The 24,786-nt window shown below is 44.6% G+C and overlaps 1 protein-coding gene across 1 annotated transcript; it reads right to left on the reverse strand.

The window, feature by feature from the left end:
- Positions 1–207: 207 nt before the first annotated feature.
- Positions 208–20,244, reverse strand: zbtb7a (zinc finger and BTB domain containing 7a). Its single transcript, XM_042216960.1, has 4 exons — positions 15,176–20,244; positions 12,059–12,622; positions 10,338–11,221; positions 208–8,284 (listed from the first exon to the last, which is right to left on the reverse strand). The coding sequence occupies exons 1-4, from the start codon at positions 15,206–15,208 to the stop codon at positions 7,849–7,851; spliced, it is 1,917 nt and encodes a 638-aa protein (XP_042072894.1). The 5' UTR covers positions 15,209–20,244; the 3' UTR covers positions 208–7,848.
- Positions 20,245–24,786: the final 4,542 nt, after the last annotated feature.

The raw sequence follows: 24,786 nt of genomic DNA on the forward strand, positions 1-24,786 counted from the left end.
CTTTGTGTTGACAGGCAGGTGTTGTTCTAACACCTTCCTGTTACAACTGTAGAATTTAAAAAGTTATTTGATAGCGAGTACTATAACACTGTACACGCTGTATAATTAACAGGCCTTTGTTTTATAACACTTCCACTTAAGACACAAGTTTGTGTAAACAGTGCTCTTATGTTAAAACACACACACACACAATTATCCACACAAAGCTTTGCAACCATCATTTTTAATAGAAAGATTTTATATTCTTTAAACCAGACAACCAGATGCCAGACATTTTTGGATATATTAAAAAAAAAAAAAAAAAAAAAAAAAAAAGGAGAAGAACAGAACAAATAAAAGACACAAAATGGAATTATATGGTTTAGACTGTGGATTTAGTGGTCTCATGTACAATTTCTTTGTGTTGCCAAAAAGTGCAAATTCTCTGAAGAAAGAAGAAAAAAAAAAAATCACCTATAGTTCACCCTGCAGCTTCCAACAGATACACACTGACAGATTTCTTAGCAATGAGCAGAAAAACAAAAGAGGTTATGGAATAAAAATCCACACTGAATCATGTAGAGAAAAACATCTGCTGCACTCTGAATATGTCTATTTATATGTTCTCGTCGCTGTCACTGGAGTTAATGGTAGAAGTGAGCAGGTATTCCACCTCTGGGATAAATTTGTGATACACAGAGCGATGCATGTGCCCAGCAACAGGAATGAAAGAAAGAAAAAAAAAAACACCGCGCGCACACACACACACACACAGACACATGTGGAGCAGCTGTTTTCTGCTTCGTGTGATTCAGTGTAGATTTTCACTGAAATGTCCAGAACTGGGTCACTTTAAAATGTACATCAGAAAAGAAAAAAAAACAAAACAACTCTATAAGGAATTATAGTAATCACAGTTAAACTCAATCTATAAATAGTAGCCTATTTGTCTTCTCTCCCACGTTAAACCATTTACTGAACTATAAATTTAATGAATGCTTATTATGATCGATAGTATTCTTTCCGCTCTACTGCAGTAATCTTGATTCGTCGTAGATGTTAAGGCCAAAACGTACGTCTGTACGGATCTGAGAATGGAAATGACGGTTATTTGACCATTTCGTCCTGTTTTTCATAATCATTTACGCTTAATATGGATACCAGATCCAACCTTTACCAACAGACAAAGAGATTCTGCAGTAGATACGACACTGCATGTTTAACATTCAGCACAGCGAGCCTTCTCAGAAAGCTTTGCAACTGTTATACAGGTTTCTGTTTCAATAAAGAGTCTCCAGAAATTAAATCAAATCACCTTTCTCCCCAAAAGATCCCAGACAGCGAACAGAGAGCAGGTGGGGGGGAGGTTTGTCCCGTACCCCCGCCACCATCACCAATGCGTGACTATGCAACAAGCTGCAAAACAGGTACATATAACAGAGATGTGTTTGTTTGTGATGAGGCGACAGCCATCTTCATTGTAGATACCAAATATTCAAGTTTTTCTTGTTTTTTTTTTTCTTTCTTATATAGTTTTTGCATTTAAATAATCAGTTGCATTGAGAAAACAAAAAGACAGGGACAAAATAACCAAAACAATATTGATAAGGATGAAATAAAAGCACACAATTTCAGGATGGCCTTTCGCAAAGTGCTTTTGTTACAATCGCAGAAGCTGATAAAAGGCAGCTTGATAGTGCTACACCGGGGCCTTTTAAACTATCTGTCTACATGTCTGTCTGTCACATAGTAGTGGGATAAAGAGGCTAGACAGACGGACAGAAACAGCCATCCGCAGAATGTCTAACACTTCCTTGTCCCTCCTTAGACGCACGACCTTGCTAAAAAGTGGGAATCACAGTATGAAGTTATGGAATGTATCCCAAACTGGTTTACGTTACCAACAAGTGAAAATGTCTCCTCTTCCATACCTCATCCACACCTCCCTCCCTTGCCAATCCCCCTGCTGAGGGTGTGTGATCTTTGATCAAAAGCCAGTCGGCAGCAAAGATGTTGACTACGAGTCCACAGAGAGGGAGAGCGATGGGAGAAGAAAGTGAGAGAACACGCAAACCCCCCTCCCCTGTGCTTTTCCAACCCCATGTCTTTTCAAGCACGCTACAGTCCAACTAATAAGACTGAATCCCAAGTGGCTTCCTTCCCTCCAACTAACAATTCACTGGATCAATATTAGATGGAGAAACAGGTTGGTCGCATCCACTTTACAAAGAGGGAACTGTTCATGCCAGTACCTTTCTGGGAATTATTACGGTAAATATTTGTATGACAAAGAAAGAAAAGACAGAACAAGAACACAGAGTTTGATTAGACATACGATCAACTGAGCAGACACTGAAACCCAATGCATAGCAGTGAATTTTCCACCTGAGTAGTACTTACATAGAGACAAAAGAGATATGCAACATTCTGATGGTTGCAGTTCCCCAATGTGAACTCTGCGGTGACCTCTTTTGTGTTATGTTTCTTAGGCCACGTATTTCCCATCAGCGTAGAGGACCAACACTGAACAGTTACCTGGGCTTCCTGCTCTCATCCCTGAAAACAACATTCAGCCCTCTCCTACCACCTGGATTTGCTCCTCCCTGTATGCCAACCTTTGTATCTCCAGAGACAGAGAAAGACTCCAAGTGCAAACTGTCCCCGCTTGGCTGAGAGCAGCCAACAGACAGCAGCCTGCCTCTCTGAAGGACCCAGGGCTGTCTGTGTAAGTGCCAGAGCCACGCTGTGCATACTGCCGTACTGCATATGCTGCGCTCAGCTTGCCCTGCTTCGACAGCCTGATGGAAAACGTGCAAAAAAATAAATCAGGTGTGCAGCAAAATGACGAAGCAAAGCAAACAGCCCCCTTTCTGCTGCCACGAGTCGCCATATCACCATATTAACAGTCACCCCATTCTGCTTTGTTTGATTTTTGCAGTTATCGTGCTTGTTATTGTCTTTGTTTTATGGCCTTCTCAGATAGATTTACAAAAAGTCTTTGATAATAGCACAGAAAAAAATAACATTTCAAGGTCCATTTGAAAGAAAAGGAAAAAACAAAACAAAACACAGTTGCAATGAAGTTCTGAGACTGTCTTGGTGCAGCCTGTGTCAGAGTAACCTTGGCCTGGGGCTGAGGCTGGGGACACACCAGCTGTGGAGCCACGGAGGCAGAGAGAGACACTAATATATCAATTCATTCAGTACTAACTATCGTTTTAGTACGAGCCAATCAGCTTTAACAATTTGGTTTCAATGTTACAAGAAAAGTGTTTAAATGGTAAAAAAAAAAAAATAGAGTTTTTAAAAAAAATTTATTCCTGTCCACATAAGGCACACTGTGGCCCTTGTGTCTGCACAATCCACCTGGTGGGAGTGAGCCTCAGCCCCACGCCGCATGACATTACCGTCTGAAAACACACACACACCACCATGAGCTCAGCACTGCCCAGTCAAGGCCACAAAGTCACCGTCTGTCTCAACCAGAGAACATTTAAACTCAGCTCAAACAGCAGAAGGTAAATGGAAATCATCCAATTCAGCAGTAACAAAAGTATTTAAAAAAAAACACATCAGATTTTAGGATCGATAATCCGTCAGTGGACTCAACATAAGACAAAAATCTCAGAATGACAAAGAACTGGAATGAGTATCTGTGGCATCGTCAAACATTGCATCTGAGCCATCATCAGGAACGAGTAGGTTTTTTTGTTTTTTCAGAGAAGATTTGCTGCTTGCCTAAATTTTCTATATTTAGATTTAATGTATAAAGAGCATGTATGATTGACTTCTATCAAAAAGACAAAAAAAAATAAAAAATCCCAAATCTCTTTTTAAGAGCCTTCAGATTAAACAGTAAAAGTAATAATCAAACATTACATTGGTAGCTTAAAATGCCCAGTGACTTAAATGAAAGCAGTTTTTTTTTCTCCTTTGGTGTTTATTGTTGCTGGACGTCTGTATATTTTGAATATACTATACATGATTATTTCTACGGAGGGGTTGGATGGACTCTTAATGAGACCACTGAGTATTAACCACACTGCTCTGTGCTCATGGAAACTCGCAGGCCTTTCTGAGGTCCCCTGTCCTTTTCCCATAAGCAGGACAAGGACATTTAACATTAGTGCAAACTTTTGCTCTTTCAGCTAAAGCACCACTTCCAGTGCTATCAGGCTTTTATCCATAACCCCACCCAAGCACCCATTAGCCCCACCTTCCTGGCACAACATCCCAAAACCATGACCACACGCACAACACACGCACGCGCACACTCACACTAGCATATACACACCCACACGCACGGCCACGTACAATTATTAGAAAAAAAATAGCTGTAGCACAACACGTTATTTTAAGAAAAACGAGTGTAGACAGAAACAAAAGGCTATACATCCTTACACCTCAAATTCTATTTTCCACAAGGATACAAAGAGTGAGAGAAAGCAAACTCAAGTAAGTAGACACACATTTCTGCATATGTATTCCAGAGAAGGGCATCTGTGTGTGGCTTAGTCAGGGAGGCCCAGCCTGGAAAAATTATAGACATACTTTCAATATCTCTTGTTTACAGTAGACTAAGATGGAGGGCAAAAAACTTTGGTTAATCAACAAACAACATAAGACATTTGGGGAAACATTAAGGTCCAATGAAACATTGTGTTTAAGATGACCCACGGGTCTTGACAGGTAAAACTTCTGCCACGTCAAGATAAGTGGGTTTAGGCAGTCCAAGCCAAGTACCACGATACATGAAGATCACAAGACATTAGACTGCCCCGCTTACATCGGTCTGCCTGCAGGAGTCAAACTGTGCAATAATTAACCCCATCTTTATCATAACGAAACAACAAAAATAGAAACTAACTCTCAAGACCTGGCCAAACCTTGACAATGGCCAACAAGGGTAAACAAAGAGTTATGCAAATCTGCACCAAGAGAGCCGTGAAGTAAACAAGCAACTGTCCAATGTGTTGTTCTACAATATGGTATTTTCGCTCCTGTGGTGCCGCGGACCTATTATCACTGCAGTTCCTCCAAGAACACATGTAGATTTTAGAGTAGCTGGTGAACAGATGGGGTAGACACCAAGTTTGTTTATCCAGCGTTGTCCTGAGACCCTTCAGCCTGCCAGCCAGCAATGCATGCTTGTGCACATGCATGCAAAAAAAAATAAAATAATAAAAATGCATGTATGCATGCACACAGCGCTCTTTCCACTTGTCTACCTCCTCCTTCTATCCCCTTACTTTACATTAAGACGAAAAAAAAAAAAAAAAAAAAAAAAAAAAAAAAACCAATCACTAGATTTTTTACAACTAAATTCAAGTGCATTCAGTTACATGGATTGATTTACTCTTTTTGTGTGTGTGGACCTGCCTGGCTTCTCTTGTAGAGATCGACACTCGTCTCCTCTTTTCTTTTTTGGCAGCTTGTTGTCAAAACCTGAACGAAACCAGCGAAGGAGCTCGACTTCACCATCACGCACTGAAGGAAAAGGCTGATCTCATTTGCAACTGGTTTGTTTCAAAGTACCCGTTTCGTTGACCAAAGTGCCCTCCTCAGTAACAAAGTGCAATCATGACCTGCCTCTTCCCATCCAACGTGCAAAAGGACTGATAGTTGAAAAAAAAATAAAAAAAGCACTACTGCAGAAATTACAGGGTGGGCTGGGGGAGGGGGGGGGGGCACTCTACATCACATGCATGTTCTCTTAACGCAAAAGGCTCAATGTGCTCGTATGGAAACTAAAGTTGGATTCTGGAGTTTATTATTGTTTAAGACGGACAAATCCAAACGTATGGAGTCGCTGACAATATTCAAACACATATGTCAGCTCTGGTGTTTTCCCCTTCTCTACAGGATACCTGGACCCAGTGAGCATGTGTGTGTGTTAGCGAGACAAAGTGTATTGGGGCTGGCAGCTCAGGGTGCATGTTTGAACAGGCTGTGGCTGACTCACACACGCTGATGATGTGGCCAGAGGGACCCTGGCTGCCACGCACACACACACGCAAACACAGTCGCACACTAAACTGCCAGCACCAGGCGTCCTCCCCACAGTAACACCAGGCTCTAATATAATAATATCCCCTCCAGGCTGGTTCGGGGGCATTAGAGGACTACAGAGGGAGAGGGAGCGAGAGAAAAGGCCTGATTTGATCCCCTCCTGCCTGGAAACGTGGCTGAGCTGGGGGAGATTATTTTTTGGAATGCAACAGACATTGCGAGATCCCCCTCCCCTTCCCTCGATCCCCTCCCCCATCAACCAGCTGCAGCTGCGCTCCTATTTGGCCTCCCAACTTGGACAGGTATTTATTGCTCTTCATCATACAGGTTGCCTTACGGTTGTGTGGTCCCCAGGGCAAAAAGATTGGAATAAGCATAAACCTCCTCGCACATCAGCCCGCTTCCTTTAAATATTACCTCTCCCTCAGTTGGATATCTTTAGTAAAGCTGTGCAAACATAGAAAAAAAAAAGGTGCTCGTCTATCTCTTCGTACTCTTTGTCACTCTCTCACTCAGGCTCCTTTAACCTGCGGTTGGTTAAGTGCTACCCGCGCCTTGTCACACAAGGACAGAATCCGAAAAACTGCAAAAAGTTAAGCACATTCATTCAATCGACCCCCTCGTCCTTTGGGCAGGAACTTTACATATCAAGTGTTAAGTTTAGGACAAATGGGTGAATCAATGCTTTTTTTTTTTTTTTCCTCTCTCATCGAACATTCATACAGTTTGTTTTGTTCACCCACAAGCTTCACTCTCTGAGAAATATGACATCAAGCCTACGAGGAAAAAAAAATGTGATTGGTAACTACAACTCAGCATTAAGAGGGGCCAATGTCATATCACCACCTGCTGTATATACATGTATACAATATTAAAGTGTCAAGTACCCAAAGCAGTCAAAAAAATAAAATGTTGAGAAACAAAAATTAAGACAAAATCAAAAGGGCGAACAAACATATTGACACTGCAGGGCTGTGAGGGATAAGAGGCCACGTAGTAAAGCCAACACGTACATTGACAATGGTAGTGCTTCAGAAACACAAACCCTCCACCCCTCGTATTCCCGAGTCCTGCAATTGGCGAGCCCCCATTAAAGTGGATTTGACTCAAAGTGAATTTGCTTTTCAGTAAGACAAGCCATAGATTCTTAAAATGCATTTTAGAGAGTAAGTAACACTTCAATCAAACCCCTGCCTCATTCTTTCTGGAACATTTAGAGAAGAAAAACTGTTGCATCAAAACTGTGGCGAGTTTTCCTTGCATATGCCATATTGTGGCAATGGTGTTTCTATGGTAACTGTACATTTCAGACCTGCAAAGAATAGAAAAAGAGTTGTTTTCATTGGGAGGATTTGTCCTCGCTTCACCCGTACAGCAGCCAGAAGGTGCTTGACAGACACCTTTCTTAGAGCTTGAAGGCTGTGAGGACAAAACCAATAAAAATCTAAATCAACTGCATAGTTGCTCAGAGTTCCTTTGTATCTATCATACATTTGCCTAAGCACATATGCCACATATGTATAAAAACCCTATTATTACAAAGAAAGAAATGACCCAGAAAGTGGACGTAATGGGTGCATGATTTGAAGCGTTCTTTGCTCTTTAACAAATAAACCAACTTAAGTGCTTGCAATTCTACGCCGTGTCCTAAGTAATAGGAGAAAGAAATATAAAGATTAGATTTTTGTGACACCCTGATTTGGTTTATAGAGGAATAGTTAGTTGTTTGTTGTAGTTTTTTTTTTGTAGTTTTTTTCAATTGCCTTTGCATCTTTTACTCCTCTCTGTTCATTGGCCTGTCTCACAGGCGGTGCAGAGTGACTATGGTGTCCAGCAGTGTCCTTTGTCTTCCCTGCAGTCTCAGGGCCCTGCCTCCCCTGCTAGCTCCTGCAGCTGAGGACTGTGTGCATGTGCTCCAGCAGCAACCTCCACCTCCGCTGCCGAGGTCGACTCCGATCGCCGCCTTCCCCTGATGGTATGAGACCCGGGGCCGGTGTCGGATCCGGGGCTAAGCAGGCCCATGGGGGCCTCGAGGAGCCCTGGCTCTCTCACGCGAGGTTTCCGGCCTCGACGGGAGGGGATGCCGTTGCAGCCGTCCTTCTTGAGGTGGCGGTGCAGGTGATCCGAGCGCACAAAAGTCTTAAAGCAGCTCGAGCACTGATAGGGGCGCAGGCCGGTGTGTACACGCATGTGGTTCTTCAGGTCGTAGTTGTGAGCAAAGGCAGCTCCACATTGTGTACACAGGTAAGGCTTCTCTCCTGTATGCTTCCGCATATGAACCTTGAGCTTGTCCTGCCTGAGAGGGAGAAAAATAAACACGGTCGAGTAAGAATACAAAGGCAAAAACTCTGCTGCACTAGAAGATCGGTTCACACCCATTTGAATGCACTTAGTGCACACAGTCAACTTCAGGTTCTAATCACTCGTGCAATATCACGTACAAACACATAATTAACTCAAACTATATTATTAATTCTCACACATACAGTGGCCAGCCTAATATGCTTTGGATGGATTTATTTCCCATTTAAGAGCCATCTCCTGGATCTCCTCCAGTTCTGTGAAGGTACCCTGTCTAACTGACGAGAAGCCATAAACTTAACCTTTTAATTTGTGTAAATGCACGCAAGAGCACTATTGCTAAATGATAACAATATCAGTTTTATATCAGCGTTTTACGCCTTTTGTTAACATGTATTTGACAACAATACAACAACAATTGACAGATTGCAAAAATGTTTAATGGAGACTTGAATTTCCTCTGCAGTGCAACGGTTCCAGGATAATTTGGAAAGAGCTGACATTTATTGTGAAGTAGTACTGTAGTACTGAGTGCAGCTCAAGTTTGCAGCTTATATTTATCCACAAGAGTCGTACTGGGACCGACTTCTGTAGGTGTCGCACATGAGCGAATAAAACAGCTCATGTGGAAAACTTGCTTTCCAAATTGTGAGGTCTACAACACTGCAGTCAAAACAGCATACAGCATGACTCTATATCAAAACGCATCTCATAACACAAAACTATTTGACTTTCCAATGACACCACCTACTAAACTTTATCAGACTTCTTTGGCCTTCATCTGACTCTTGTCCTTCCCTCCCCCCTTTAGCCCTTACTATCTCTCCAGCTCCGAGCTCTTAAATCGCCTAACCCTTCTGTACCGAGGGCAGAGGGCTTCTAAACAAACAAGCGTAGTTAAGACAACTGCATCTGAACACATACACACCCACCCACAGGTGTGTGCATGCAAGTGCCAGGTAAGTGGATTAGCTGTCATACAAGGAAACAAATAAACCCACTGCAACGCTCAGAGGTCTGTATACCTGTGCCCTAAATAGAAATGTTAACCACGAAACGCATGTGTGCACACACATACACAAACACACGATGCAGACGCATAGTTAGGGTGAAGCATTGGAACAAAGTGGCACACTGACAGAGGTGAATTATTTAAAGGACAGGGGTGATTTATTGCTGTGCGATGCACACTCTTAACCTTGTTCAAACAGGATTAAGATTACAGTGCCCCCTTCCCACTGCCAATCTGAATTTACGTAAATTTAGATTGGTCTTCCCTACCTGCCAGCAGAGGTTTTGGCTATTTCTAGCCAACTGTATCTATTTCCAGCACAAGTCCACTGATTAATTAATTAAAGGAACGATTTCATGGAAAAGTTAAGACTTAAATAAGAGGAAAACATGTGCACTCGAGTACCCTTCTGTAGCCTAGTCACATTTATTTGAGCAGGACATGGCAGATTTCATTAGAGAGGTAAGGGAGTGACAGAAAGAGAGAGGAGGGGGTGGTGTAACTACTCTGCCGTGGGCAATAATCAACATAACCAGAGATCAAAAGTTCACATTACTGCATTGGAGCACATAGAGCACCATCCAGCGCCTGTAATCCCCCTCTGTATCAGAGCACAGCACTTTATAGCAGCCTTCCACTAGATAACACTACCATGGCACTGCCTTCTTTTATAGGACCCCTACGTTAAAATTCCAGGACTTTGCTATGAAGGCTGTCACAATAAAACAGACCTTTACAACCCTCCAGCCCCCTCTCTCTGACCTGAAAGATTCTACGTGGCATTATTAACATTCAGCTTCAATGTTATGTCGGGAAAAATCCTGGTTAGGGCCTAATCACTCCATCTTCACGTAAATACACACGCACACACACAGCTTCACAAGCTGCACTGTCTACTTAATACAAGGCTAAGTTGGTTAGCGCTAATGCTCCTGCTCTTGGCTTTGTGTTTCCCCGCTGCTGGCCATTTTGTCAACAGTGTCCAAGACTATTAGCACATGTGACTTGAGGAAGTCTCTTCATTAATTGGGCTTACCTGGTAAAGCGCACTTTGCAGATGGCGCATTCGTAGGGTTTCTCTCCCGTGTGCGTTCTGATGTGACGCGGGAGCTTGCCTGCCCCTTGAATGACCTTGGAGCATATGGGGCACTTCTGGAAGGCCTTGGAGCGCATCTTCCGTTCTCCTCCACCCCCGCTGGCTCTCTCTCCGACCCCCCTCTCTGCTCCTACTCTGTCTTGGGCTGTACTGCCTCTTGATAACCAGAGTGATGGCACTCCCTGCGTTACAGCGGATGACGCTGTATCTTCGTGCTGTGTACTGCTAAAATAATTCAAGTAAAATTCCATGTCAGGGTCATCGCCATCTCCCTGGTCCTCACCGGTCGTAGCATGCTCCTTCTGCCTCTCGATGGAGTCCATCATCTGCTGCAGGAGGGCACTTGCTGAACCCCTCTCCGTTATCATCGCCTCCCTACAAGCGTCCTCCGTTTCGGGCTCCTGCCCCAGCCTAGAATTGTGAGGGAGGTAGAAGTGTCCGTTTTGGGACGGAGGGTAGTATGAGGACCCCAGGGTTCCTCCGTTACCCTGCACCGCGTCCCCATCCTCATCTTCATCCTCATCGTCGTCTTCTTCCTCTGGTTCCTGTTTAGGGACCTGGGACAAGGCGAGGGCCAAGGGGGAGTAGTACTCGCTGGGGCCAACAGGGGCCCCGTTGCTGGGGGTGCCCCCGTTACCGTGATTAAAGTGCAGGTGTGCGGTGGGCAGGTCCCTGAGCTCCGGCGTGCTGCAGCTGCTGCTCCAATGCGCCCCTCTCTGGAAGTACTCCAGATACTCCCGGGCCCGCACCCGGTTCCCCTGCTCCCTTCCTCCTTTGCCTTTCCCATCCTCATCTTCACCCTCATCTTTTTGCTCACTGCCCGCCTAAAAATAAGAACAAACGAAGTGTTACAAGCCTGTGAAAAAAACCACAAATAAAAACATAAAGAGAAGACGGACTAAAGGCAGAGGAGGAAATGCATGTTTAAAATAAAATGTTTTAAAATGTTTATCAGATACAAAAGGATGATGCGTGCAGACCTGTAGGGTCTGATGCTTTTCAGCACTGACTCGGTATCCTGGATGCAAACCGAGGCGCTCAGTACGCTCATGGGTATTAGTATGCGCAATGAGAAAATGAAAACTAATTGGCAAAGAACATTCATGCCCGGTGTATGTATAAAACGAACAATAACGCAGCACACGATCCTGTGTATGTCTTCGCTGCCGTACTCTGTAACTCTTAAAAACACCAGTCTTGAAAAAGGTTATCAAGAGGCTTCAACTTTTGATAAAATGTAACAACAGATGCTAGAAAGCTTCCGATAATGATTTGACATCACGTCATCTTATCTCATGATGTAAAGCATTATCCATGCAGTGCAGCATGTCACAGCTACACTTGATCACATTGAAGTGTAGTTGCAATGTGCTGTGTCTGTACTCTGTTAAAGAGCATGCTGTCACTCCATGAATGCTGTTGGCTCAGAATGAGTAAGCGCTGAACTAACCCCACGGCTGTGGGAGTGTGTTTGGCATAGTGAGAGAAACTGATAAAGGCCGTGATATAAGCTTCACTATGCTGAGCATTAATTGAAGTTGATGGCTTAATGACAGGGTGGCCCTTTGACCATGTGAATGAATCAGTTACTTGGATAAAGTACAGTTCATGCCTAAATTTGAATTGTGACACAAGTTACTTTAGCATTAAAAGTCTCATACCGGCGGGGAGAGCACTTTGGTGTCCAGCAGGTGTGTACAGACATCCTGGACAGGTGGGATTTCCAGGAGACGTGCAGCAGCAAGGATCTCAGCCACACTGCTGTGACTGACTGTCAGCGTGGCCGTGTAGGCAAAGTCCAGCAAAGCTCCCAGAGCCTCCGCTGTCACAAAGTCGATGTTGTAGATGTTCTGTTGGTCGGCGGCTACCCCTGACGTGAAGAGCTTGTGGAAGTAGGTGCTGCAGGACGCCAGGACGGAGCGGTGAGCTGGGAACTCCCGATCTTGGGAAACCAGGAGCACGTCACACAGCAGCCCGCTGAGCCGCTGCTTGTTCAGGCTGCCCAGTATGTCTGCGCTGTGTTCAGGGAAAGGGATCCCCACAGGACCTTCCTCCGCCTCTCCCGCTCCACCTCTCCCTCCTCCACCCCCACTGCTTGCTATCCCCCTGAGCCGCCTTCCGCCCCTCCCGCCGGCTCCTAACGACATCTTCCACCAGCCTGCCGCCGAGCCGCCTAGCACAGCCCCCACCCGTGTATCCGTCCTGCCGTCTGTCCGTCTGCCTATCTGAAGGAGAGTAGAAACAGGTGGAAAAGAAAAAGAGGAAATTAGCAGACAGGTATTACATGCACGCAGAAAGAGAAACAAACATGTATTATCTGAATCAAAAGTTTGCGGAGGCCTTATTTGAAAATTATTTAAATATCAAGCACAAGAACGGAGAGCTCTCAGTTCACAGTACGCAGCTGGTAAAAATACGCATAAAGATTTTTAAATATCTTTGGAAAAACTGCAAAAACATCTACGAACTTGGGCCATATCTGGTAGCCCAAAAATTGACAATATTGTCAAATATAAAACTGAATGTACAATTAGGGTGCCTCCATTTGAGCTTTGAAGCAACATGTGAATACAGTCAAAAGAATTTCATTTCTTAAAAATTGTCATAACCAGTCTGTAGCCTAATATGACACCATTTGAATACAGACTTTTTTTCTAGCCTATGATCTTCAACCAAATAAACTGTACTGACTTTTCCAGCCGGTCAATAAAAATTTCTAATGAGTCACTCATCTTTATTCATTAATTTCTTGGCAGTTCAAAAACTTCTCTGCTGCTTTTTCACACCAACATGTCGACAGTTTCTGTGAAAATACATCAAACCTTCCCAGAACCACATACATCAAAATCTTCATGACATGCTGCTCAAAAATAAAAAGAGCCTGCTATAAACCTGACTGAAACCAAACTTCACCATGAGCATTTCACACTTGCCAAATTTGCTGAACGCTGTAAACAATTTACCTTGTTCAAGCAGATTGGTTACAAACTCTGTGCAAAACAGGACTGTTACATATATTTGGTGCAAAGAATTAGATTCTAATGGTGCTGAATAAACAGTAGCCTGCAACAATTTACATTTGGGTCAACAATTGGGTGAAGATGTTTGGACTGCATCCATGCAGGTGGCTAGGAGCCCATTTCCTTGTATATACGCCCACATCTATGGGAGTGTGCATGCACTTGTGCAAGGAATCAAGTAAGAGGTCGTGGAGGACAGATAGGCAGAGGGCTGTGGGGATCAGAGTGCATGCTGGGAGCTGGGCTGTGCAGGCTATGCTCTCTGTGTCGGTGGAGAGCCAGAGAGGGAAGTGAGAGAGGTGGAGGAAAAGAGGGGGGGGGGGGGGGGTGCTGCCAGAGCAGACCCTGTGGAAAAAACTCCACAGGAGGAGGAAGAGGACACGCAACAAGCTGCGAGGGAACGGTATTAAAAAGGGAGGTTGTCAATCCGGTCTGAGCTGGTTACCCCACCCTGTACTGTGTGCCAAGTTTCAGAAAAGGCCTGTCCCCTCGCTCACATGTGGGGGGAGATTAAAATGATCGACTGAAGCCTGCGCAGTGGGAGGGGGGTTTCGGCAGAACAAGCCATTCTTGATTTCTCTATGAACGCACGGGCACACAAAATACTGTAACATCAATAACATATCAAACACACACATACAGACTCCAACCCTTTCCCCCCTTCTCCATCTGCCAGGGAGACCCAGCAGGGGGCAGCGGGTGGTGGTGGGAAGCAGGGATGTGTTGCATGTGCTGCTCTCTACGAGAGCAAGGCATTGAAATGACATTCCTTCAGATCAGACCTTCTGGTGTGTTTGTACACTACACCCCACTAACAAACCTGCCAAACCTGGCTGCCTCTCCTCTTTTGTCCCAGTTCACCCATGCTAACCTCTCCTTCTCTCTCCTCTGGAAAAATCTGATGACACACCTGAGATTTGGCAACATGTCACCTTTGTACAAATAAGCAGATGCATGTTTAAGCTTATTATGAGCAACTAAATAGGTCAATGATTTTTTTTTTTTTGCATTAATTACCCAAAAATCTAAAAGCTTCTACATCCAGAGATCACACACAAGACTGATTTACGTGTTTACATCGTTGTGCTGTGTTTGATTAGTGTTAAATATGTAATGGCTCCACCATTTTTTTATTATTTGCTGTAATTCTCTCTTAACTCAATTCAGTTTTGATAGGCAGCTGACCAGAAAGCCTCTGCAAACACTGCCAACGTCTTTCGCAAAGCTCTGATAGAAGCGGACTGTCAGACATGGCAAGAGCAAATTTTATTATCCAACCCCTCATCTGAATATGTTGAGGGAGGGGAGGGAGATGAGAGCAAAGACAAAGAGAGATGACACGGGAGGGAGAGAGCGAGCACGAGCGGTGTGAGATGGAAGAAAGAGCAAGAGAAAGGGCAACCACATGGCTACCGGTCACGTCCTTCGCAGGTGGAAATAGATCTCTGTGAGCCCATCCAGACCCGAGCCAACCTGCTTTTCTCTAACACAGATCTACAGCACCTGCACTAGACCAGACAAGCTTGTATAGCACGCTATCCCCCGCACATACAAAGCTGACCCTAGGTCACGGCTTTTTGGGGTAAAGACGTTGAGCTGAGAGGAGATAAAGAAAAAAAAACAAACACACACGCATACATCCGCAAACTTGATTCAGCACCAATGAAGCGCGGAGGCACAACTCCGCATGCAAAAGCCACCTGTCCTCAAATAAACCTATAAAGAGCACTACGAAAGAGGAAACACAGTGCAACAAACCTGATCCTGACACCTCCTCATGGCTTGAAACATTCCTTATCACTAATTCATGCCTGTGGGTGACAAGGCCCACAGCCCGGCACAAAGCAGCGCAGCAGCTGTCTGTGTCCCTGGTGCTCCACTTCCAGGGTAGGGCCTCCTCTCAAAGCTCAGTCCATGAGCACCCAGGCCTGCTTTGCAAGTCAAACAAGTCCTTTAAAATAGGACCTACCCATCCCTTCCCCGCCCTCATCACCTTCATTTCATCTGTAATCTGCCCCTTCCCATATATCTGCACACAACGGTCGTTTTTGACTTTCTGTTTTGCTGTTGTTTCGATTGACTGTGCAGTGACCTATGCATTAAATATCTTTGCCAAGACAGTTGTACCCGAATTTAGTCTCACTTGCAGACAAACACGTTATGACGGGAAGCGCGGGTATTTAGTAAAAGCAGTAGTATTTTGGCCGAAACACATCATCTGTGAAACATACCACTCATTCCAAAATACAAAGAAACAGTCTGCGCAACCTCAGGTGGTTTTTAGATGAGAAAATATATTGCCTAATGCACACAACAACAAAAAAGCAACCGAAAAACAACCGTCAACCAAATTTCACAGCGAATACCACATCAGTATCTGTCTGTTATTCAAAACTTTCAGTTACCTCTTTCTTAAACTTGAAAAACATGAAAATTTGTAATTGGCTCATAAAAATATTACACAACTCAAAAGTGCTGAGAAATCTGCCTTTAAAAGAGAACGAGCAGAACAAACATGAGTGAATTAAAGAGCCCTTAAACTATAAATGCTAATGGAGCATGTAGCAGCCATGTTTTAAAAGTGAAATGCAGGAAAATTATTAATTTTATCTGTTTGTAGTCCTAGACTTTTTACAAGAGAACAATTATTTCTCAATTTTACTCAGGTGAAGACTTTATGCATTCACCATCTCATTCGCTATCCAAGTAACTCATTTATTAGGACCTCAAGTGTTTGTATAAAGACTCGAGGAAACTGCGGCTCCAGAAATGAAAGCGTGAAAAATCTTTGCATCTGGCTGGCCCTATGGCCCCGTCTATTCTTCCATAACACTTTAAAAAAAAAAAATCATATCTCTTTCTCCCTTGCCCTTATTTCACAAACTAACTCAACTGTTTTTGCCTCTATGGCAACAACCAAGGGAATCACTTTACTCAGGTCAATAAAGTTCAAGGTGGGACAAAGAGGACATCGCAAGATAACTGGAATGAGGAGGGGGGTGGCAGTTCCTAGGAAAAGTGGATTTTGATCAAGTGCCACAGCTAAGTGACTCATTGCTGCCAGCAGTGGAAGGAAACCTGATTGGTCATATTGGGAGCGAAGCAGGAAGAGAGTAAGCAACTGATAAAACTGAAGCTGCGAGGGCTGGCCTAGGCCTGGCAGCTTTCACTAGAAACTAACCATGGAAGCACTGCCAAAACATAGACACAAAGCCAGTGAAAAGGTGGTGGGTGAGGCAGGGCGTTAAACTTACAAGCTCGCTCATAACTCATGAGCACATGGAGGCCCAGGAATCCGGCTCAGATGTCAATGATAAACTCAAGAGATCTCATTCGGTTACCTGGTATAACCTGTTACAATAAGTGGAAAGGTAACCACCCACAAGTGGGGCAAAGTTTAATTTGAGGAAGCCAGCAGGGGGATTTATGATTTCCTTAAAGAGTGTTCGTGCTGCCGTACAGCTCCAGAAGAGAGACATGTAGCTGCAGTCAATGAAGTGCAGAAGCCCTCAAACTGTTCTGAATTTGCATGGTTTTATTTTCCTGACCGTTTGCACTGTAGTACTCAGACCCACAGCCTACTAAACACACAAACAAATAAAAACAAAACTGTGATTCACTTTAGCATGACACATCGAAATGACTGCTCTCGCAATGCATACAATAACAGAAGTATCTTTCTTTTTGCACCTGGACATCTTCTCTTATTAGACAGCATTTTACTTAAAGCATATGTAAATGATGTTCTGATGTAGTTTAAACTCCTGAAGTAGCAGTCTAAATAAACCTTCTTAAATAAAACACTGTTGCAAGCACTACAAATCTTGTTTTGTGGTCACTAAATGTAGAAAAGAAAATACCACGCTGGTAGATAATCAAATCTTTCACATTTTTTTTTTTTTTTTTTACAAGTAAAGCTTTAACTTCAACAATTCTTTAAAGCCAGTTACATTTTTGTGGTTTTGATGACAATTTTGTGCCGCTGATCAGAATTATAAAACATGGTAGGGAGACTAGCTTCTCTCAGGCTGCAGCATAATAAAACCACATCCACAGTCTGAGTTCCTTTTAGTGTGAGTAACCTAGTTTGACACTTCCATGCTGCCAACCAGGAAGTGTATGAAAATCTAAGACGTGCCTTCAGAAACCGCACTACACCCCTACACTGCGTCGTCCGGCACAACTTGAGCTGGCCAATCGGTCGGTCCGCAGGCCCAACATGCCCCGGCTGCATCGCTCTGTGCATGCGCAGTCCAACGGGGAAAGAGGACTTCCTGTGAGTCTGTTGCAGGCGTGTAACAGAACCCGCTCTGTTATCAGATGACCAGCTCTCTGCTTGCTCGATCTCTCTGTCCCTACTGTCTGACCCCCCCTCCACGCACACACCACCGCCTCCCCCTTCCTCTCATCTGTCGCTCTCATCTCATCATTGCTCCATCTCTGTCTCAGAGTCTGCACTGCATAGTATCCACCACATCACCCACTTCCCCTTTCCACTGCTGAGGAGGCAAAGCAACGCAGACCAACCCACCCTCCCGAGTCTCACCATCCCCTAATGCATCCCACCCATCGTCTCTCTTGTTTCATTGCAAACCGATTCTCTAAATCAACGTGCGGACAGCGTCAGTTTGGTCTCATATCCTCCTTCCTGATCACTTGGCCTTTCTGCTTAATTAAAAATGAGCCTTTGGACTCTGTCCTACAGTTCTTAATATCAACTTCACAATAAATTAAAGTGTTGACAGAAGCCTGCCGCCTTCGACTATTCCATGGTTTTTACTTGATATTGAAAAACCCTTGCTTAACAAAACATTTAACTCCCCAAGTGTGGAAATTCAAGTCTAGCTTCACCCCCCCCCCACTCTGAAAAACATCTCAGCCTTTTACTCTCCCACTCTAATTTGATCAGGTTGTGTTGGCCTCTCCATAATAAATGTCCCAGAAGAGAACAGAAGAAGCCCCTTTACTCCCCCTAGACTTCAGCACAACAACAGAAAAACAACAGAGAGGGGTCTGTCTGTCTAGCCAGGCTGGAAGCTGTGGTATACTAAGCAGCTGACCAGGGGAACCAAACATTAGGGGGAAGTGAAGCTGCATTCACCATGGAGGAGGCTAACCAAACAATATGAACTGGAGATAAATGTGCAAACGCATATAAAAAGAGCATGTATAGAGATGGGGCAGAGAAACAGTTTAGCACACAGCACGACAAGAAAATATCAACACGAGTGACACTAGATACTAGAGATTATGTGACCACATGGAGAAAAAAAAAAGTAAAACTCAACAAACACAATGACTGTTACATGCGATGTACAGTACACAGCCAACATTTCACTCCGAAACGAACCCTCAAACTGCCACGGCGACATCACGCAACCTGTCTTCTCAGTCTGTCTGAACCTGCTAGTTTTGGGCCATAGTGGTGTAGGCACAAACATACAGGAATATCAAACTGTATTCAGCCTCACCGCCAAATTGATGGGTGGTGTCTTGGACCTGCCCACAGCCACTGAAGTCCCCTGCAATTCCCCTGGAGTCTATTGTTGGTAACACAGACGCACACGCATGCGTGCACACACCCATACAAACACATATGGCGTCCTAGTTTAACCTCTTGCTGGAATTCTCTTGAAATAACTATACTTTTCTGACACAGTAGTACCTAAGAAATAACACAGCACAACATCAACACAACATTTACTGTAACTAATACATACATGCATTTGTTTGTAACACTGGGCTAAATAGAAAATATCGCCTGTCACCTTCGGAGAAACATTCCAAACACTTTCCCAGCACTTGGGCGTCTTCGTGTACTGCGCTCTGCTTGTACCCTCTCCGTGCCCACACACTTAAAAAACGAGTTCAGCAAGTATGCAAAGCCAAAAAATATGCATCTGGTTATCGGGCAAAGCAGCCGAGGGTTGCTATGAAGTCTTTAAACCACGAGCCGCAAGAAAGCATTACACGGCAGACAAGATTAGAATCTGCTTTTAACAAGATACTGGTGATGAAGTCGGTGAATGGACTGCGCAGAAAACATGTCATGAGATTGACCGTGGTGCAGCTGGCTGAGAAAACCTGAAATCAAGCCACAAGAACATAAGTTCTCCAGGAGAAAGTTTCCAGAGCTTATGTGCTATTTTAATATTGCATGGACTTCGCTGTGACAGCTTCCCCTACAAGCGAAAATCAGCTGTCACGAGATGTGTCACATATTCTCTTTGTCAGCAAGAAGAGATGCCACTTACTGATGATTCTCAAATAAGCTGTTGCTCAACTGCTCACCTGTACCCTGTCAGCGATCAGCGTGGTCGCGCTGCTACAGTCTAGAAAACATCTGATATGGTGGTTTTTGTGGAGTTGGTTTAACAGCCTTAAAGAAGCAGCAGTACAGGATGTGCGACTGTCTTCATCTTTTCACTCTACTAATAATAGCAGCAGAGCAATTTAATCACAGCAGTAGGTAAAAAAACATTCAAAGAAAAGTGCATCTTAACAGCATAAAAATAACCCCCGTGCACAATGAGCTTAAATGGCCAGAGTTTAAAAAGTTAGCGTGGTGGAAAGGAAAAACTTTGTTTAAACAAGCAGCTATTTCTCTGTGCACAAACTTGCACTCAACAGTGACCTATTTGCCATTCTCTCCTTTATCTGCAAGTGGGTCAAGAACTCTGAACTCTGTCAAGCCCCTTTGCTCTCACCCACAACATGCTATGGCATTTATTTCCTCTGCTTGCCTCTCGTCTCCTTTCAGTGACAGCCTAAAGACCCAGTTTGTGTACGCGCGCGGGGGTGTGTGTGTGTGTGTGTGTGGATGCCTTTGTGGTGCTTACCAAATAGGCTGAAAATGTTTCCCGAGCCCTATCTGCCTCCCCTGCCTGCCGGCCAGCACTGCTGCCTCCGTCTCTGGGCAGGGCTAGAACTCCACCAGACAGGAAACTTACGAGTGGCCCTAGTCATACAGGCAAGCCCTTGCCTGATCCCACACAAACAGACACCTACCCCCCACCCCCCAACCACCAGCACCAACACCACCCCACCCCCCCTCTATTTTCAGCCCACAACTCAGCTTTGCATCCCCCACCCTCATTGGCTTGACAGCAGCTCACTCACCACACCTCCTTGTTGGGATAGGCTGGCGGCTGTTCCCTTTCCTGGATGGCCGAGGGCAAGGCACTCTGGGATATAGAGTTCTGCAACTCCGTTTGACCTGGTTTACGGTCCCTGCTGTACACTACGAGTCCCAGCTCCCTCTGCCCTCACCACCCCCACTATCTCCAAGCCTCCTCTAACGTAAGCACTCGGAGCTGAATTATACACTACAGTATGTTGCTAGCAGGCTGCCAGGTATTAAAGTACAGAGCAGCCATGTAGCAGGGCAGAGCTTCGCAGGGGAAAAAAAGCAACAACATTTCAGCCTCAACTGTCAGAGCAGTACTGAAGTCTTTCATCAGCTCACGCTACAGTGACATGGCAGACCCCTGAAACTCCTGCCCTAATTTGTGACTTATTCATATGGTGAGCAGTGTACCAGTGCCACTCCAACATGCCCTCCACACACAACTCACACCACACGGAGCCTTTCAATCGCTGCCATCCCCAAAAGTTGTTGCCATTGCTTTTACCATGTCCGATTGAATTATTTTTGGTTCCTCCTCCTTGTTCACTGCCCCCCCCACCATCTCTTTCTCTCGCTCTCTATCTCGAGAACCCCCCCTCCCCTACTCTCCCTCCTCCACCACCTCCACCTCCTCTAAGTGCTTCCACCTGCCTGAAAAGTTAATGCCTTGAACACATCCTATAAACTTTATCTCAAGATTCCCCAGAGGTAAAGAGCAGCACAGAGGAAGTACTTTAGAAGGATTAAAAAAAAAAAGAGGAACCTTAACTGGAGACTACTGCTGCGACCCACCTCTCCTCTCCTCTCTGGCCAACCCCCCCACCCTGCTCTCCTCTCTGGCCCCCTCCCTCATTCCTCTCCTCTTCTGCCCTGCTCTCCTCTGTTCGACAGGCCCAGGGCAGACAGAAGGGGGGGATGACAGGGTGTCTTTAGCTCACCTGCGATGGCCGTGGTGGTGCTTGTTGTGGGTTAGCTCAGCCCTCTCCTCTCCTCCTCTCCGGAGCTCTCTCTCCCTCTCACTGTTGTGCAGCTTAAAGCCCCGTATGCGCTAACCAAGCAGCAGCAGATCAACTCAATTCCCTTCCTGGTTTCTGGAGGGCAAAGAGGTCCCTCCCTTTCTCTCTCTCCCTCTCTCTCTCTCTCTCTTAAAGAAACAGCATCCCCCCCCTCGCTCTCTTCTCCCTCCTCCCTCCGTGGAATAAAAGTAAAGTGAAAATCATTTTGCGCTAAAACAGTTGACAGTTATCAAAGTAATAAAGTCACTCACATGTAACACCAATCATTAACCCACAACTTCCCACTCAGCAGTTTCACAGTGAATGTCTTCCAGTGTTCCCCTCCACAGACAGACAATCGTGTTTTCTTTCTTTCTTTCTTTCTTTTTTTTGGGGGGGGTTTAAATGCTAAACAGTGTTGTAGTCCGTGTCTGTTCTCACCCGCCTCATCTCTTGCTGCTCCTTTCCTTTTCTCTGTCAGTTGAGTCGCACCCACCCATCCTATTGCCTGAGGTCATGGTGTCCCACCCCAAAAGCAAGTCTTGGCACATTCCAGCACATACACTGGGGGCTGCCAGCAACCCCCCTCTATACACATACACTCTGGCTCTGCACAGTGTTTGTGCATAATACCTGCCAGGCTCCAACAGGTGAGGTATTAGAGAAGACATTTCTAAGTGAAAACGTGTCTTACCCACTGTGGAGAACAGCGAGTTCCCGTGTGTAAATTTACAGTCCGTGTATCTGATGTTGCGCCACTTCCAACCACCCACCGGCACACCCCCTCAGTGAGAGCAAGCCAGCCATTGTACCACTGAGTGGGATGGAGCATAAGATGTATTTGATAATCGTGTTGCACCATGAACCAACCCAGCACACCTCTGAATGCACTTTTAAGCAAGATGTTTTAAGCACGCACATACAAGACACACTTTACACAATGTTGCTGTTTGTGAACAGTCTTTGAGCCACACAGGAGTCCCACAGTGTAGCAGAGCCTGACACTGACTTGGCACTGCACACATGCAGGGGAATTAAGGGCTATTTGGCAGGGTGAGGCAGTGACACACTGTCTGTCTAGAGGGCACTGTTCAGCCAATCTCCACATTAGCACGTGGGAGTTATAGCTCACAAAGTTCAGAAAAACATGTGAATTGCAGTATGTGAACCTTTGATGTTACCACTTGCTATAATTTCCAAAGCTAAGACAAGAGAATGCAGGTTGACCGGCTGTGGCCAAAGCGAAATGAAAAAAACAAACAAACAAACAAAAACCAAACCAGGATATACACATTCACATAAATACATAAAATTTTCACAAGATGCCTTCTATTCAGTTTTGCCCTAATTACCCACAATGAAAATGAGTTGTTCTCAGTCCACAGCAGTCTGAGATGATGTCAGACATTTTTATAGCAATGTCGCCTTTCGGTCCAATATAAACTGGTCCTCCCCAGTGCCAGACACCCCACATCAGATCTGGATTTGTCATTACTGTCTGAATGATGGTTTTGATTATATCTCAGCAAAAAAAGAAGGCAGTTAACAAGACTGTCCACAGTTAACAAGACTGTCCACAGACTGCCATGACCTTCTTACAAAAGGTCGATATATATTTAGTAAAAGATTTCTGTGACCACAGGCATAGACTTTTTTGTATAATCTCCAGTTTAGTCTTTAGCACATTTCACATGCAGGTAATAATGCTTAGTTTAATGAAACTGGCACAGGCTATTGTGTCTGTAAACATTTTTTCTTCCTGTATATGCAGGCCCCAAAGTACACTATCAGTGTAACTTGTAACTGTGAGTTGCATGTTATTATAGCTTTCGTTCAAAAGGATTTCTAATGTACTAATGAGTGGAGAGAGTGTGTTGAGAGGATGGAAGGAGCACTTTGAGGAGTGCATGAATAAAGAAAATGAGAGAGGGTGGACGACAGATGGAGGAAAGTTAGTGAATCAGGAAGTGCAGAGGATTAGTAAGGAAGTGAGGGCAGCTAAGGCATGAAGAGTGGAAAGGCACTTGGTTCAGATGACATACCTGTGGATGTCTAGAAGAGGGCAGTGGACCTTTTGACACTGTTTAACTCAATCTTAGAGAGTTTGAGCCTGAGGACTGGAGAAGAAGTGCACTGGACTGATTTTCAAGAACAAGACTGATGTGCAGAGCTGTAGTAAATACACAGGGATAAAGCTGATGAGACACACCGTAAAGCTGTAGGAAAGATTTGTTGAATCTAGGTTAAGATGAGAGGTGACGATCAGTGATCAGCAGTATGGCTTCATGCTGAGAAAGAGCCCTACAGATGTGATCTTTATTTTGAGAGTGTCAATGGAGAAGTACAGAGAAAGTCAGATGGAGCTACAACTGTGTCTTTGCGGATCAGAAAAAGCAGATAATTGGCTGCTGAGAGAGGAACTGTGGCACTGCACGAGGAAGTCAGGAATGGCAGAGCAGTATGTGAGGGTGGTGCAGGACATGTATGAGGACAGAGGCAGCGGTGAGGCGTGAGGTAAGAGTGACAGATGGCGTTAAGGTGGGGGTGGGATTACATTGGGATCTGCTCTGAGCCTCTTCTTGTTTGCAGTGTGGACAGGTTGAGAGATGAGGTCAGACAGGACTCTTCAAATGAGACTGTGATCTGTAGTGAGAGTAGGTAGCATGTGGACGAGAGCCTTCAGAGGTGGAGGTATGCTCTTAGAGAAGAGGAATGACAGTCAGGAAAAGGAAGACAGAATACCTGAATGACAGGGAGACAGATGTAACAGTCAAGCTGCAAGGAGCAGATGAGTTTAAATACCTGGGGTCAGCCAACACAAGAGAGGTAAAGCAGAGAGTGCTCCATCGCAAATATAGCAAAAAATATACAACTGGATTAATGTCAGGGGATCTGTCCAGTTAATAGCATTCACTTCTGTCTTTAAAAGAATGGTTACTTAGTTACAGACCAAACACTTCTCTACCAACATTCACCGGGCATGTGTTCATGATCTTTGGTAAAACTTAATAAGGTCTCTAACTCGTTTATTCTGTTCCAGCCCAGTACGGCCACACTGCATTAGAAACACGCAGCGGGTGTTACCAAAATTTTTTTCCAATGTGGGTGACCCAGAGGAAATCAGAATATTAGATCAGAAACAAACACAGTACAGAAAACCAGGACAGAAATCATTGTTTGTGTTTTTTTAGGCTCATGTGCAGCTATGTGCCTATAACGTGAAAATTGGCAGAGCCAGAAAAGTGCTT

This window comes from Haplochromis burtoni, unplaced genomic scaffold (assembly GCF_018398535.1).
Source record: "Haplochromis burtoni strain Fernald_Lab_line unplaced genomic scaffold, NCSU_Asbu1 Contig_13, whole genome shotgun sequence".
NCBI lineage: Eukaryota > Metazoa > Chordata > Actinopteri > Cichliformes > Cichlidae > Haplochromis > Haplochromis burtoni.